The sequence below is a fragment of the Amphiprion ocellaris genome, chromosome 1 (genome assembly GCF_022539595.1).
Source record: "Amphiprion ocellaris isolate individual 3 ecotype Okinawa chromosome 1, ASM2253959v1, whole genome shotgun sequence".
Lineage (NCBI taxonomy): Eukaryota > Metazoa > Chordata > Actinopteri > Pomacentridae > Amphiprion > Amphiprion ocellaris.
In genome coordinates, this window is record NC_072766.1 from 15,665,814 (window position 1) to 15,680,372 (window position 14,559).

The window sequence follows — 14,559 nt, forward strand, 5'->3', positions numbered from 1 at the left end:
GTGACAGAGGACAGCATGAGAACGTTAAAGGGGGAAGTGTGGGCGTGAAAGAAGACGCTAAAGACACGCCCCCAGTTGGTATATAGTGCCTGTATGTGCATTATGCAAAACAACATGGGTTTGGCGTCACCGTCCCTGTTGATCTGTGACTCCATGCGCGTCCATCTCACAGCCGCTGTGAAAAACCAAGTGCAGCAAATGAACTCGGAGCTTGCTATCATTCCGGGAGGCTTGACGAAGGAACTCCAACCGCTGGACATCGGTGTAAACAGGGCGTTCAAAGTGAAGTTACGAACGGCGTGGGAGCGATGGATGACAGATGGTGAACACAGTTTTACTAAGACTGGGAGGCAGCGCCGGGCGAGTTACGCCACAATTTGTGAATGGATTGCGGATGCTTGGGCTAACGTGTCTGCTTGCACTGTTGTTCGAGCTTTCGCAAAAGCCGGCATCATTTATGAGGAGCCGCACGGCAACGAGACTGACTCTGACAATGACGAGCGGGAACCTGGCGTGTTCCATGGAGAACTAGTCCAGCTGTTCATTTCGGATACAGAAGATGAGGACTTTGATGGATTTGTGAATGAGGATTGATCAAAAAACAACGTGAAAACATTGCTAAATACTTCAATAAAGTACAACTGAACTCAGTTTTGCTTCCGCTACCTTTTTTAAAACACACGCTAGCATGCATGTTTTAAGCTAGTACAGGTATGTTTTACCATGCACGCGCTCTATAATACGGTGCACCTTATGTATGTGTTAAATACAGAAATAGCACCCGGAACTGAGACTGCGCCTTTTAATACGGGGCTCCTTATGGTCGCGAAAATACGGTAGAAGGAAAAAAGAATAAGCACTTAAATGCACCAAAAGTTTCAGAAATATAAGTAATAATTAGAACAATGTTTTGAAAGAGTGGTATGCTATTGGGTCAGTATTACTAATGCATTGTGTTGTAGGCAGAATTTTAAGTGCTGATGAAAATGCAACACTTTATTTGTTAATAAATTTTATATTTGCAACTTTTGTAAGCATGTCTGATAATGACTCCAGACATCTCATCTGCTGAAAGATTGGCATGGAGAGTCATTTTCATGCACATGTACAGATAGCCATGGTGCTTTATTTATCATTCTGTCTTTTCACAAAACAAATGGAGAAGATTATCCATATAAGTGATTTTGAGGGAGGACATTTTTGCATAACAAGTAGCACTATCTGGGCTGTCACACCTCTACCATTATCAGTCTGACTGGGTGGCATGAAGTAATGGGAACTGTGGAGGACAGACCATGGCCCCGGCGTGAATGCATAACCATGGTCAATCAAGACTGGAAGTTTGTGCTCTGCCATCACACAGATCGGTTTTGTACAGCATCCCAAATGGCTCAGGAAACTCCTTGGAGACGGAAGGTATGCATAAGTGTCAAAACTGTGAAGATGTGCCTCAGCGGTCATAATGTTCATTCACAAAGACCATGTCAAGGTAACATCCTGACAGCACAGCATTACCAGAATGGGTCCATGCACAGAGAGATCACTGCTTGCCTCAACTAACGGAGGACATATACCCGAATTAACTTGTTGCAGCTCTCACTTTTCATAACACTGGGTAGGGCACAGTGGGTCAGTTGTTCTATAAATTCCAGCCACAATTTTGTTAACAAAACAAAGTCATTAAAGGAATGTTAATGTACATAAATGAAACAAAACTCGACTGCCTGTACAAGAACATGAAGTAAAGTTTAGAAGTCGCGTTTTCATTTTGCATATTTTGAGTACACACAATTGTCAACAAAAGTGTACATCCACTTGTAAAGACCATGTATATCATGACAGTCTACAGTTCCCATTAAGTTATAAGACTCTTAATTTTCTATGATGGAATTATTGAAACCCATGTGTCTTTGTCACAAAAAACTGTCTTGAATTATGGTTCTTTTATAGATTTATTTGAGGTCCTTTACTTTATGTAAAGCACCAGTTCCACTGATAGCAAAACAGCTACAAAGCACAATACTGCCACCACCATGCTTGACAGTAAGTTTGGTCTTCTTAAGGGCCTCACTTTCTCTCCTTCAAATATATTTCTGGTTCTTGTTCACACCTTATGATAAGCTTTTACAAGAAATATGAAGTATAATGTTTCAACAGTGAGTCACATTGTGGGCTGCAACAAAAGCCCCTTTCTATGTTTGGAAAATATTGTATCGCAGATAACTGTTAACAGTTTCTTTTTTGCTAGGTACCATTAGAAATAATGATGGCTATCATTGGATTACTTTGACATTGAAGAGATGTTAAAAACCTTATCATTCAAGTTCTGAAGCGTTTCTATTCCTGCCAAGGAGTTACATTGTGCATATCAAGCTTAATGTTTTGCCTATATTTGTTTGCATATACTGGGAGAACTAATTATGTCTGCATTAGCTATTAGTAGTTAATAGTTGTAATTATGAGATTCTAATGCACTCTCCCATTTTTTTTATCCTGTTTGTGTGACAGTTTTCTCATAATTACAAGAAAATGTAACAAATGGATGAGGCAGGGATTTGGTTGCAAACAATGAATGCAGAGATAGGATGGACCTACATGGAGACAACTGAAAGATTTGGCATGTTGAATAAGTTCAACCAAATGAAAAAAAAAAGTCACTGTGTGGAAAGACCAGAAAGGTAGGGCAATATGAAAAGTTGAGAGGGAGACATAAAAAGTACAATATATGGTGCATCTCTTCAATTATTCATGGAGGACTGGCCAGCTGCCTGACATTGGAGTGAAGGAGAGACAAGAGGTCAGAGAAGAGGAGGAAGGAGGGATGAGAAAGAACTGAAACAAACGGTGCAAGAGAAGAAGATGGAGCAAATAGGAGCAAAAAGGTGAGAATGAAAAAAAGTTTTTTTTTTTTAAAAAGACAGGAACACTAGATGTAAAGGAAGGACACTGCACCACAGTGGTTTGGTGTCAATGGAGATGGAGAGGATACCAAAGAGATGAAGGACAAACTGGACAGAAAACAGCAAAGCAGATGTTTTCATACGAGGAATGTAGGAGAAAGACAACTTAGAAGAAGGACAACACAGAAAAAAAAGAGGCTGTACAACAACCCACATAGAGGCCTGCAGAAAAAAAACGGGCTTGTGGATGAAGAACATTGGAAAGGAGGTGAAAGTGGGAAATTCACTTACATAAACTGGAGAAGTGAGGTTAGACTAGCAGTGAGGAGAGGTCAAAAGTGATAGAGGAAGAGACAAGAAGACAAGCCTAAATGAGACAGCAAAGAAGAGAGATAAATGAGGAAGAAAGTGAAGCTGGGAGGAGAAGACTGATGGGGAAAAAGGACACAGTAGATAAAGAAGGAAGTAAAAATTCCATCTACAGAAAGAACTCATGAGGTAAAAACAAAGACAAAAGTGTAGAAGAAGAGACAGAAAGGAGAGGTACATTAGAGCACAGGAGAGGGGAAAAGAGAAGGAGAGAGGGGATGTTTGACAGACCTGAGAGAGGTAGACAACAGAAGAAGAGAGGCCAAGTCACAGAACAGAGAGGAGTTGAGGACAAAGAAACCAAAAACAGGCGAAAGGTATTTCTGTGCCGACTGTAGCACTTCTCTATTTTAAGACCAATTGCTTTTTTGGTGCTACATGAACACAAAGACAGATATAAGTTTCTACTATAACAGCACTGTTTCTTTTATGCCCCACCCTCCCAACTGGCAGCTTGAATTGCTGCTGATACATTAAGTTTATTCCACTGTTGCACTTATTGCTGGTCCCTGTGGATGTGAGCATCTGCAAAATGACAAAAAGGCACTGCAAAAATAAGTGATTGGATACAAGTCAGAAAAGTTAAAGCATATTATCCACAGCAGATAGTGGTTTATTCCAAGGGTTTAGTGCAAAAACCTGGGTGCACTGCTACTTTTATCACACTCCCACGCATTCACACAGAAAGACACACACACACACACAGACAATCACACAACTAGTAAACATCATTTAAAATGTAAATGTAATAACAGGACAAGAGAGGTGTTGCAGAGTGGAGAGAAGAGAGTGAGAAAGGACTTGTGGTTGCAGAAATGGGAGAAGGGGAGAGGCAAAGAGGGGTAGTGAAAGAAGAAGCAGCAGGAGTGGATCAGAAAGCAGGGGAGTGGAATGAGATATAACAGAGGGACATGGGGGGAGACCAAATAGAAAGAAAGATGAGATTTGAGTTAGAGAAAAGGTGAAAAAACCTGAGCCTATTTCTTTGGCAGATGTCACTGAAACTGTCATGGAAGGCTGTGTGGAAGGACGAGGTTCATCCATACAGGCTGCAGGCCGTTGCAATGCTCTTTGAATTTCCAGATAAGTCGAGGATCCAGTCAAAGGATGAAGGAGTCACAGACCTAAACCTTCCTGTCAAGCCTACCAAGGTCAAAGTGATAGAAAAGAAATTACGTCTGATTGTTGAACATCACATTGCTGAGGAGCAATGTGAGTCCTTGTTGCCGAAAAATGAATCAGTATCTCACTTGAAGCTATCTTCACGGTGATTGGATTTGCTAATCTTGATCTCGCAGGGATGTCTGATGATGATTAGTGAAGTCAGACTTAGTCTACTGAGAGAAGCTCTGGGGAAAACTCAGGGCAAACTACAGAGGTGAGATATCCCACCTGGCCTCAACTGTGACTCTGGAAGAAGACAATGGATGAGGTTCTCAGAAAAAATAATATATAAGTTGCTGTTCCAGCTGTGGATCCAGTGAATGAGTGGATTTATTCTGTTAAAATGACTAGAAAATGACCTGGATAAGCAACTAGAAAATGGATGACTGAATGGAAATTACTTTGCTTCTGCTGTTTCTATCGCAGCCAATAAAGTAATTAAAAATGAAAGAGAGTGTGTGTGTGTGTGTGTGTGTGTGTGTGTGTGTGTGTGTGTGTGTGTGTGTGTGTGTGTGTGTGTCTGTCTGTCTGTCTGTCTATATGCCTATCTAATTAGGCTTGTTTATATAGCATCATACTTTTGCCATGTGACGGCAAAAAAAAAAATTGTGGGCAATAATTTTATCACATTTTGTAGAGTGACCCTGTTACTCATTTATTGGAATAATTTGCAATTATGGCATTTCATTGAGCTAAATGAAAGTCTAAAAAGATAGGATGGCAAGGGATTTGTTTAATATGAAACGCGAAATTCCATCAGCCTCTTTAAATCAACATAATAAACTGCAGCTCATGAAAAATCCTTGATTACCATGGTGACAACACATTATAGCAAATGTTTGAGCTTCCAGCACTGGCAACTGAGTAACAATCAATGTGAATAATGCAGTGACCAATAAGACACAAAATATGACTGTGTTGTTTGCCATGTTGCTTGGATATACATTAAGGGCCTCTGGCAGAGTCAGGATTCATTCAGTTGAAGACAATGACAGCACTGTTTTTCTTTGCTTTCAAAGAGTGAGATAGAGGAGGAGAAGGGGGCAGATAGGGGACAGGGAAAGAGAGAAAAGAAGGGACAGCCAGAGGGAGTGTTGAGAGTGCAGAGACAATAAGGAAAAATAGGAAAAGTGAGAAAGTGAAATAAAGGGCAGAGGTCAGAGTGCAGAAAGAAGGAGAGGGATTTAAGAGCTGGGAAGAACTTCAGTAAAAAAAAAAAAAAAAAATCATAAACTGCTCTCTTTAAGTAATCTTTGAAGATACCAGCTGTTACAGACAGCAGTCCTATTCTATAAAAACTCTTTATTGAAGATATGCCGGTTATGTTCTTCTATGCATCTTCAAACATTTGCAATATCAATTACAAATACTGGTTAATTGATTCATTGGTGGAATGTCCTGTCAAAAGGCTTGATCATAAACTGTGAAACTTTTTGTTTCATTATACAGACATTATTCAGCAACCACTGCTGCTTTACCTTGAATTATCTATCAAAATCCTCTTTTCAATTTTTTTGTTTACAGGCCAGGTTGCTATTTTTCCCAGACTAATCTGGATAATTTTATTGATTGATGGAAAAGATGAGCAAAGGCATGCAAAGAGAGACCCTCTCCACTGCAAACTGAAATAGCTGTTTGACCTGTTGACATTTCACTTGCTGAACAGGGAGACATAAAGAAACACATATTGTAAGTCATACAGCAGGATAAAGCCGTTGAACTACAGTAGGCAACAGCAACACAAATACCTAGAGGTCTTATGAAATCTCTCTCTCTGACCCTGTCTCTGTCACTCATTTGTCTCTTAGGTGACTGCCTACATTCCCCCTCCCATCCTCTGTGATGCCTTAGGCAATCTTTTGCCAGTCTGACCTCACTCAGCAGGCAGTTTTTTTAAAAATTATACAGCCTAACAGGGTAGTTGCATGAAAACTACATACAAATGTTAGATCATCTAGGACAGAATCTTTCAATTTAGATTATGGTTGTAAGAAATACAATAGTTTAGTGGTCAAAAAACAGGACACACATATCCAAATTTCTGTCTCAAGAGAGAATACAAGGAATGGCATGGCATGATGTGGCCATTAAATACATATATGTATATATATATATATATGTGTGTGTGTGTGTCTGTGTATGTGTGTGTGTGTGTGTGTGTGTGTGCGAGCGTGCGTGCGTTAAGCAGTGTTTGTGGGTATGTGCGTGTATGTGACAGGTAGTCAACCTGACATTCAACCTGCCAGCTAGCAGACAGGAACATGAAACAGGAAATTGCTTTTGGGACAGCCAATCAGAAAAAGCTCTCCGTAAACAGGAAGGACCCGTCACAGTGGTCCTGTCAGGTGCCAGTCATTTTCACAATGACCTGCCCACATGCCTCAGTGAGAATGTCAATCATCACTTGATCTTACCTCTAGAGAGAAGTACTTAGGATTGTATTCGGTTGTGCACGGCAGACGTTTGTTTAATTGTATCTTTATATTAGTCCAGGTCATTTGTGCTAAATTTTAGCAAGAAACTTCCTACATCTGTCTTGTATAGTTTGGGGCGCTGAATATTTTCGTATAAAAAATATATAGCTGTAGGCTGAGATCAGTGGATTTTTACTGAATATACGACACCTCCTAGCTTGATTCAAACATGTATACCTCTATCTCTTTTCGACCCTGCAGTGGCACTGTGCATCCATCCATTTTCTTACACTTATCCTAGGTTGGGTCATGGTGGCAGCAGGCTAAGCAGGACATTCCAGACATCTGGCTCTGCAGTAATGGTTTCCAGTTCCTCCTGGGGGATTCCAAGGCACTCCCAGGCCAGATAAAATATGTAATCCCTCCAGTGAGTTCTGGGTCTACCTTGGGGTCTCCTCCCAGCTGGACGTGCCTAGAAACCCTCCAAAGGCAAGCACCCAGGAGGCATCCTAATCAGATGCCCGAACCACCTCTACTTGGCCTAATGTAAAGGAGCAGCAACTCAGCTTCAGCTCCTTCTGGCTGTCCAAGCTCCTCAGCTTTTTCTTAAGGCTTAGTCAGGGCACCCTACATAGGAAACACATTTTGTCTTCTTGTATGCCATTGTTTCTATTCAGAGCTCTTGACCATAGGTAAGTCTTGGAACAGAGACCAACTGGTAAATCAAGAGCTTTGCCTTTCAGCTCAGCTCCTTCTTCACCACGATGATCTGGCACACTGCATCAATCCACCTGTTCACCTCACACATTCTTCTGACACCTGTGAACAAGATCCCAAGATCCTTAAACAGTACTGGCAACAGAACCTAGATACTAGCCCGACTCACCAGATGTAGTTTGCAGGTATAAGCCTGCCATTGGCTGATCATTTCAATCGATACACTATTTCACTATTTTGAGAGATCACCAAAACCACATACTTCATTTAGCCCCGCCCATAACAACTGCGACTGATTTAAAGAAATACAAACAAGCCAGATGGTTTTCTTTCCCACTTGCAGAATGATAGTGTGGTGCAGCCAGACCATTACCTTCGATAGAATAGGCTGGTTATATAGTAATGGAAAAAAGACGCTTTATGTGTTGGAATAACATTCCCCAATTTGGTTATCTTTGAAACTATTTTAGTTGTGCTGTAAATTTTCATAGCTATTATGCTAGCTTATCAAACAAATTTCCAAATTATGAGAATGCTCAGAGATATTGAGACTAATAGTTTAAAACAAGAATGGTCAAGCAACAACGCTTCAGGTGTTCTGGTCGCCATTTTCCACTTGACAAAATGTTGGTTGTGCTCTCCAGTACACTCCCTATCTTCCCCCTGCATTGCAGAGGGCTGGTTGACAGTGGTCCTTGAATGTTATACTGTCAGAGGCAGGCTTTGTGTGTATGCGTGTGCGTACTTGAGTGTGTGTAATCTGTCAGAGCCTAGAGAAACGATCAACAGCTCACCCTGTCAGAGGGCCACTTAAGACCTGACACAGACTCACATTCACACACACGCATCACACATCCCACACCCATACACACACACAAGCAATATCATGAGAATGCCATGGATGTTGTGCACTGCGCTGCTAGTGACAGCACTAAATGCACAATTATTCTCTACTCTTTTGTTTCCATCTAGTGCTGTTCTTTATCCTTCATGCCTTCTTCACTCCACTTATTTATCTGTCAACCTATTTCTTCTATTTCTTTGCATGTTGGGCTGCAATCACAAACCATTTCCTATACATAGAGGACATCAACTGAAGGCACGACAACGTATAAAAAAAGGAGTGATCTATAGATGCATGTTTTGAAATTTTGTTACTTTACTAACACAACATGCCCTCAACACATCAGTTCCGAGACACACTGGCATAATTGACTGACTGATACATATTTTTGTTACTGAATTGAAAAACTCAGTGTCACCTTGCATAGTTGTGAAGATCATCTGGGAGACACTTCAGCACACATAAAAAGAGCTGAAGAGTTTCATCATTGAAATGACTCCTTATAGAATAAAATTTTCCCGTGGCAGCAAAAACTACCACAGATGTTTAGAAATGGATTTAATTGGTAATCAACAAGATGAATAATGTCAGATTCCTCTCAGTTAAAGTAATTGTTCTGCCTTAAAAAGCAGACAAAATGTGTCATAACAAATGGTAATATAGGCCAGTATGGTATGACAGCATTTTTTAATTCCCTAAATGTCGTGTCATTTATCAAGAGACAGTTTTGTAAATATGCATTTTCAATCTCTGCGATGTGCTGCCTCACAAATATACGACACACAATGAAACCCTCAAGCCAGCCCAAAAATTCAGTCTACTAATGTCAATGTTCTGAGCAGACCTAGCTCACAGGCATCTCTGCTGTTATTACTGAGGGAGGCCAAACAACTTTTTCACTTTCCCTAGATTTCCCCAGCAGTTACAGCAACTTGAAATATAGTGACAACACTGCATGCTTAACCATTAGGCAGCCTTCACTCCTGCAAAAACACATCTAAGCCTTCAGTGGATATGTGTGGTATTCTGAACAAACCTAGTGAATTCCAACTGAGTTCTAAATTCAAAAAGCAGAGTGTGTTCTGGCACAACAGAGTGCCAATTTTCAAATACAACTACAAAAAAGGGAGTCAAAACACAGTAATTTATCATCTTCTCTATGGGATTTGAATAAATCAAGAAAATCAACAGGGCTCCTGTGCAGCTAATCAATCAGCAGTTGAATCTGTCCTCCTCAACAACATCATTAGTCCTCTTTAAATATTAAATGCCCCTCTTGGAAGTATACATGTTAGAGAAAATTGGAGTGAAAACGACAAATGTTCTCTTTAATGTGAACAAGTCAGCTAACAGAACAATAAAGCCTCAAGGCTACTAATTCTTGTCAAAGCAGCATCCTGTGCTCCACCTAATTTACAGAACAAGGTTGTGATGTTCATGTGTTTTTTGTGTGTCTTTGTGTGCCTGTTGCACTGTTTACCATTTTTAGATTTAAAGAACACAAATGACAGGCTTTACTGTAAACCTTTCAAATGTCAATAGTGATTGTGTGTGTGTGCCTGCTTTCATTATGTATTTATATGGCATTGAACACATGGTGCCTCAGTCCTGCTGATTTTCACAAAGACCCCCGTGTCCTCCAACAAGACTATTTTTTTTATTGAACATTGCAATCTGTGTCTGAGCTGTGTCTTACCATATGCTTGGTGCTTCTGTCCCGCTGATTTCTAGGAAGTCATATTTGTCCTCTAATAAGAAGTCACTGAAGACGAGAGCTATGGTGTCCCCAGGTTCAGCAAGGATTGACCATGTGCAGTCCAGGTTGTTGTCATACTCTGCAGGGTATCCGGGGCTGGTTATTGAACCTGCGGTGCCTCGTAACGTACCCCCACATGCTCCCTCCGCTAGTTAGAAATAGAATGCCAAGGACAAAGGATGAGAAGGATTAAGAACCCCCAACATACATGACTATTTTTCTTATTTCATATACAGACAGATTACAGTGCTTACTTTGTTGGGTTGGCTAGGATTTTCAATTTTTTTTTTATTTTTATATATATATATATATATATATATATATATATATATATATATATACACGTATGTGTGTGTGTGTTGGTACAATAAGAATATTAGCCTGTGATTAACAATAAAATTGCACTACTCTGTAAAGGTCCTATTCAATGAGGTTTTGATTAATTAGAAGACACACTTTGTTTTCATAGCGTGGGCCATAGCTTAATCTCCTATTTCTATTCAAGAATGAATATATAACGCTATAATAACTGAACAACAGATAAATAAATAAAAATGTTACTAAAATATTACATCTAAAATTATGGCAATGTTATCTTTTTACATCCTCACCGTCATTTCGATCATCAATTAATTTTAATTAATACATCATTTAAGCTGTTCAACCATCTACTGGCTCTGATGGTGGAAACATGGACCGATCACCTCTTGTCTGTGAACTAAAGATCCATTAGAAGGGCTTTTCTTGAGGATTTTGGGCTTCGTCTGGTTCATACAGTAGTCTGTTACATGATGTCAGTCAGACCTTTCTGTGCTTTCATTTAATCAATACAGTATGGTTTCTTGTCTTACATTTCAGGACCTTATGTTAAGGTCACTCAATTCTCATGACCTCAGCAACACAATTATATATATATATATATATATATATATATATATATATATATATATATATATATATATATATATTTTTTTTTTTTTTTTTTTTAAATTTTACTTTCATTGCTGGAGTTAAGCGCTAAGTACTTTCCACAAACACAGTTCAATTAAATTCAACTGAAAGAACTTTATTTATCCCCAATGGCATAATTAAAATGTATAATTATTTTTACTTGAAGGTATGAATATAAACATACACAAACATAATTTTGAAGGCAATTTTCTTAAAGTAATTAAAGAAAGAAAGAAAGAAAGAAAGAATCTTACCTCTACAAAACGGTGACGGGAAGTCCCACTGTGCTCCACTGCCAGGTGATACAATACATGTGAGGATACTGTGTCCTTCCAGCACAAAACCTGACTCACAGCTGTATCGGATCTTATCCCCCATGTTGTACCGCGAGCCATGAATGATTCCATTTGGAATGAGGCCGGGGGTACCACACGTGTGGCTGGGCAGGACTGTAATACAAAGAAGAGGACAAAAAAAATGTTTTGGTTATATTATATCCAAAATAAATGTTTTTTCTTTATCCACTTCGAACAACAAATGCAAAACAATCAAGTTAATATTCAATCAACAAAGCATGAGCCAAGCAGTGTAAATGACAGAAGGCTTTAATGGCTCTATTTGTGCCAGTGCTGATGATGATGTAAGACAATGACAACAAACTTACTGGCCTGTGTCCCCAAAGAATGGATCAGTCAAAGTTCTATTAGTGAGTGAGGATTGTTGAATAATTCTTACTTGCCTCACAAGGTAAAATATCTAGTATTCCACAATAAAAAACAATAATAAATTGGTACCGTATTTTCGCGACCATAAGGCGCACTTCAAAGTCTTAAATTTTCTCCAAAATAGACGGAGCACCTTATAATGCAGTGCGCCTTATGTGTGCACCGACTTCCAAAATGTGTAAATGTTATTGTTTGACTTTGATGAGCTCCGCTTGACTGACTGACAGCATTTCCTGCCGACACGCTGGTTATATAGAGAAAAGGCGGACGTGACAGAGGACAGCATGAGAACGTTAAAGGGGGAAGTGTGGGCGTGAAAGAAGACGCTAAAGACACGCCCCCAGTTGGTATATAGTGCCGGTATGTGCATTATGCAAAACAACATGGGTTTGGCGTCACCGTCCCTGTTGATCTGTGACTCCATGCGCGTCCATCTCACAGCCGCTGTGAAAAACCAAGTGCAGCAAATGAACTCGGAGCTTGCTATCATTCCGGGAGGCTTGACGAAGGAACTCCAACCGCTGGACATCGGTGTAAACAGGGCGTTCAAAGTGAAGTTACGAACGGCGTGGGAGCGATGGATGACAGATGGCGAACACAGTTTTACTAAGACTGGGAGGCAGCGCCGGGCGAGTTACGCCACAATTTGTGAATGGATTGCGGATGCTTGGGCTAACGTGTCTGCTTGCACTGTTGTTCGAGCTTTCGCCAAAGCCGGCATTATTTATGAGGAGCCGCACGGCAACGAGACTGACTCTGACAATGACGAGCGGGAACCTGGCGTGTTCCATGGAGAACTAGTCCAGCTGTTCATTTCGGATACAGAAGATGAGGACTTTGATGGATTTGTGAATGAGGATTGATCAAAAAACAACGTGAAAACATTGCTAAATACTTCAATAAAGTACAACTGAACTCAGTTTTGCTTCCGCTGCCTTTTTTAAAACACACGCTAGCATGCATGTTTTAAGCTAGTACAGGTATGTTTTACTATGTCCGCGCTCTATAATCCGGTGCACCTTATGTATGTGTTAAATACAGAAATAGCACCCGGAACTGAGACTGCGCCTTTTAATACGGGGCACCTTATGGTCGCCAAAATACGGTATTTAGTTTTTATTAGTCTTCAGCAGTTAATCATCTTGTATTTGACTTTAATATCAATCAGAAAGTGTCACCACAGCAAGATGTGACAAAATCCCAAATAAAAGCAAAACAAAGGGCCAAAGACATGCACGTTTGGTTTTCATAAAGCTGAAAATATGCTGAAATGAATTAGTGGTATTTAGATGTCTGGCTAGCATTTTGCCTCCAATGTGCATCTGTTGTTGCCTGCTCCTAGATGACATAGCTCTACACTGGAAGCAGCTACAGGCAGCTCATGGTATAACTAGGCCAAAATCAACTATGACTGTAGCCAACACGCCTCAGCTCCACAGAAGGGGCTGCAACACAGTGGCTGAAGTACAACCTGGATAAACTCCACAGTATCTAACCCGGGTGTACGCTGTGTGCTCTGTGTATTTGTATAACTGGAGCATGTTAACTTGCTGGGTGTGTAATGTGTGTATGTAATGCGTGTCCAAACGTTTTTTTATGCGTGTGTCTGTCTATGGGCATGCACAGTGCAATGTGTCTACATGTAAGGGGTATTCAGTAAGTCAGTCTGCATGTTTGTGTACACCGTTCCAATTAAACGCTAGCATGGTAATTAGACAAAGCTTCACCATGAGACCCTGAGAACTAGGACAGAAAGAGGGAAGGGTGGGGGTGAGGGGGGTGAGAGGAAGACGAAAAGAGAGAGAAAGAGGTGGGAAAAAAGATCGGAAGATAAAGCAACAGACACGGGAAAAGGAAGAAGGGGAAAGACTAGAGACAGAATGACAGAGGAGTGAAAAAAGAGAGGGGAGCAAAGGAGGAAGAGACAGGAAAGAGGAGAGACGGAGGCTCCAGTCAGACAGGAAAACAGAGAGGTGAACTAATTGCAGTGGGCCCTAAACATGTATAATTTACTCTAATTGACTCATTATTTGGATTGTATGAAGTCATGCATCAGAGGCAAGTTACTTCCACTCAGCTGACCATGCTGTCCTCTGTGCAAACATGCTGCCTGCTTTGTTTTAATAAGGTGAGGCACACAACCAAATCCAAAGGTTAAACTAAAGCACTGACTCAAGGATGGGCAGAGGGAGGGAAAGAAGCAATGAAAAGAAGACCACTATGAAAGGAATCGTGTCCGAGCCAAGTCATTAGTCACACTTACGTGACCGCACGGTCCTGTCTGCCAAGCTGGCCTGTTTTTTAAAAATACCTGCCTGGTGCATAAAGGGTTTCCCTCATTTCGACTGATGTTTGAGGACGACATCTAAAAGAATAAGGGGCATAGTTTAGAAGGATAATGTATTGTTATTATCTCACTAATCACACACTTAATTGCAGATGCATTTTTGCTACAGTTTGGGGACAATCCAATGAAATTTTGATGTTTTGTTCTTTTTCCAGCTATCCAACTCCATGTCATTTGTAGTGGATAACCTGCAGTGCTCTGGATGTGAGGTACAGTATGTCTGACAGCAGATGTCTACTGCTTGTGGAGACATCAGCTGGAGGCTTTAAACTCCATTGAAAGAAATAAGACTTCTATTGTAATATATTTTCCTAATTATTTGATTTTATGCATGTCAGTTATTGTGCTTTGATATTAAAGGAATAGTTTGAC

At 40.4% G+C, this 14,559-nt stretch overlaps 1 protein-coding gene across 1 annotated transcript in view; it reads right to left on the reverse strand.

The window, feature by feature from the left end:
* Window positions 1-14,559, reverse strand: part of LOC111576189 (CUB and sushi domain-containing protein 1-like) — a 427,486-nt gene that overhangs the window by 206,427 nt on the left and 206,500 nt on the right. Inside the window, exons 4-5 of the mRNA XM_023281752.3 lie at window positions 11,370-11,564; window positions 10,105-10,312 (exon numbers count right to left, since the gene is read on the reverse strand). Coding sequence (XP_023137520.2) covers window positions 10,105-10,312; window positions 11,370-11,564 — 403 coding nt within the window. The remainder of the gene's footprint in view (window positions 1-10,104; window positions 10,313-11,369; window positions 11,565-14,559) is intronic.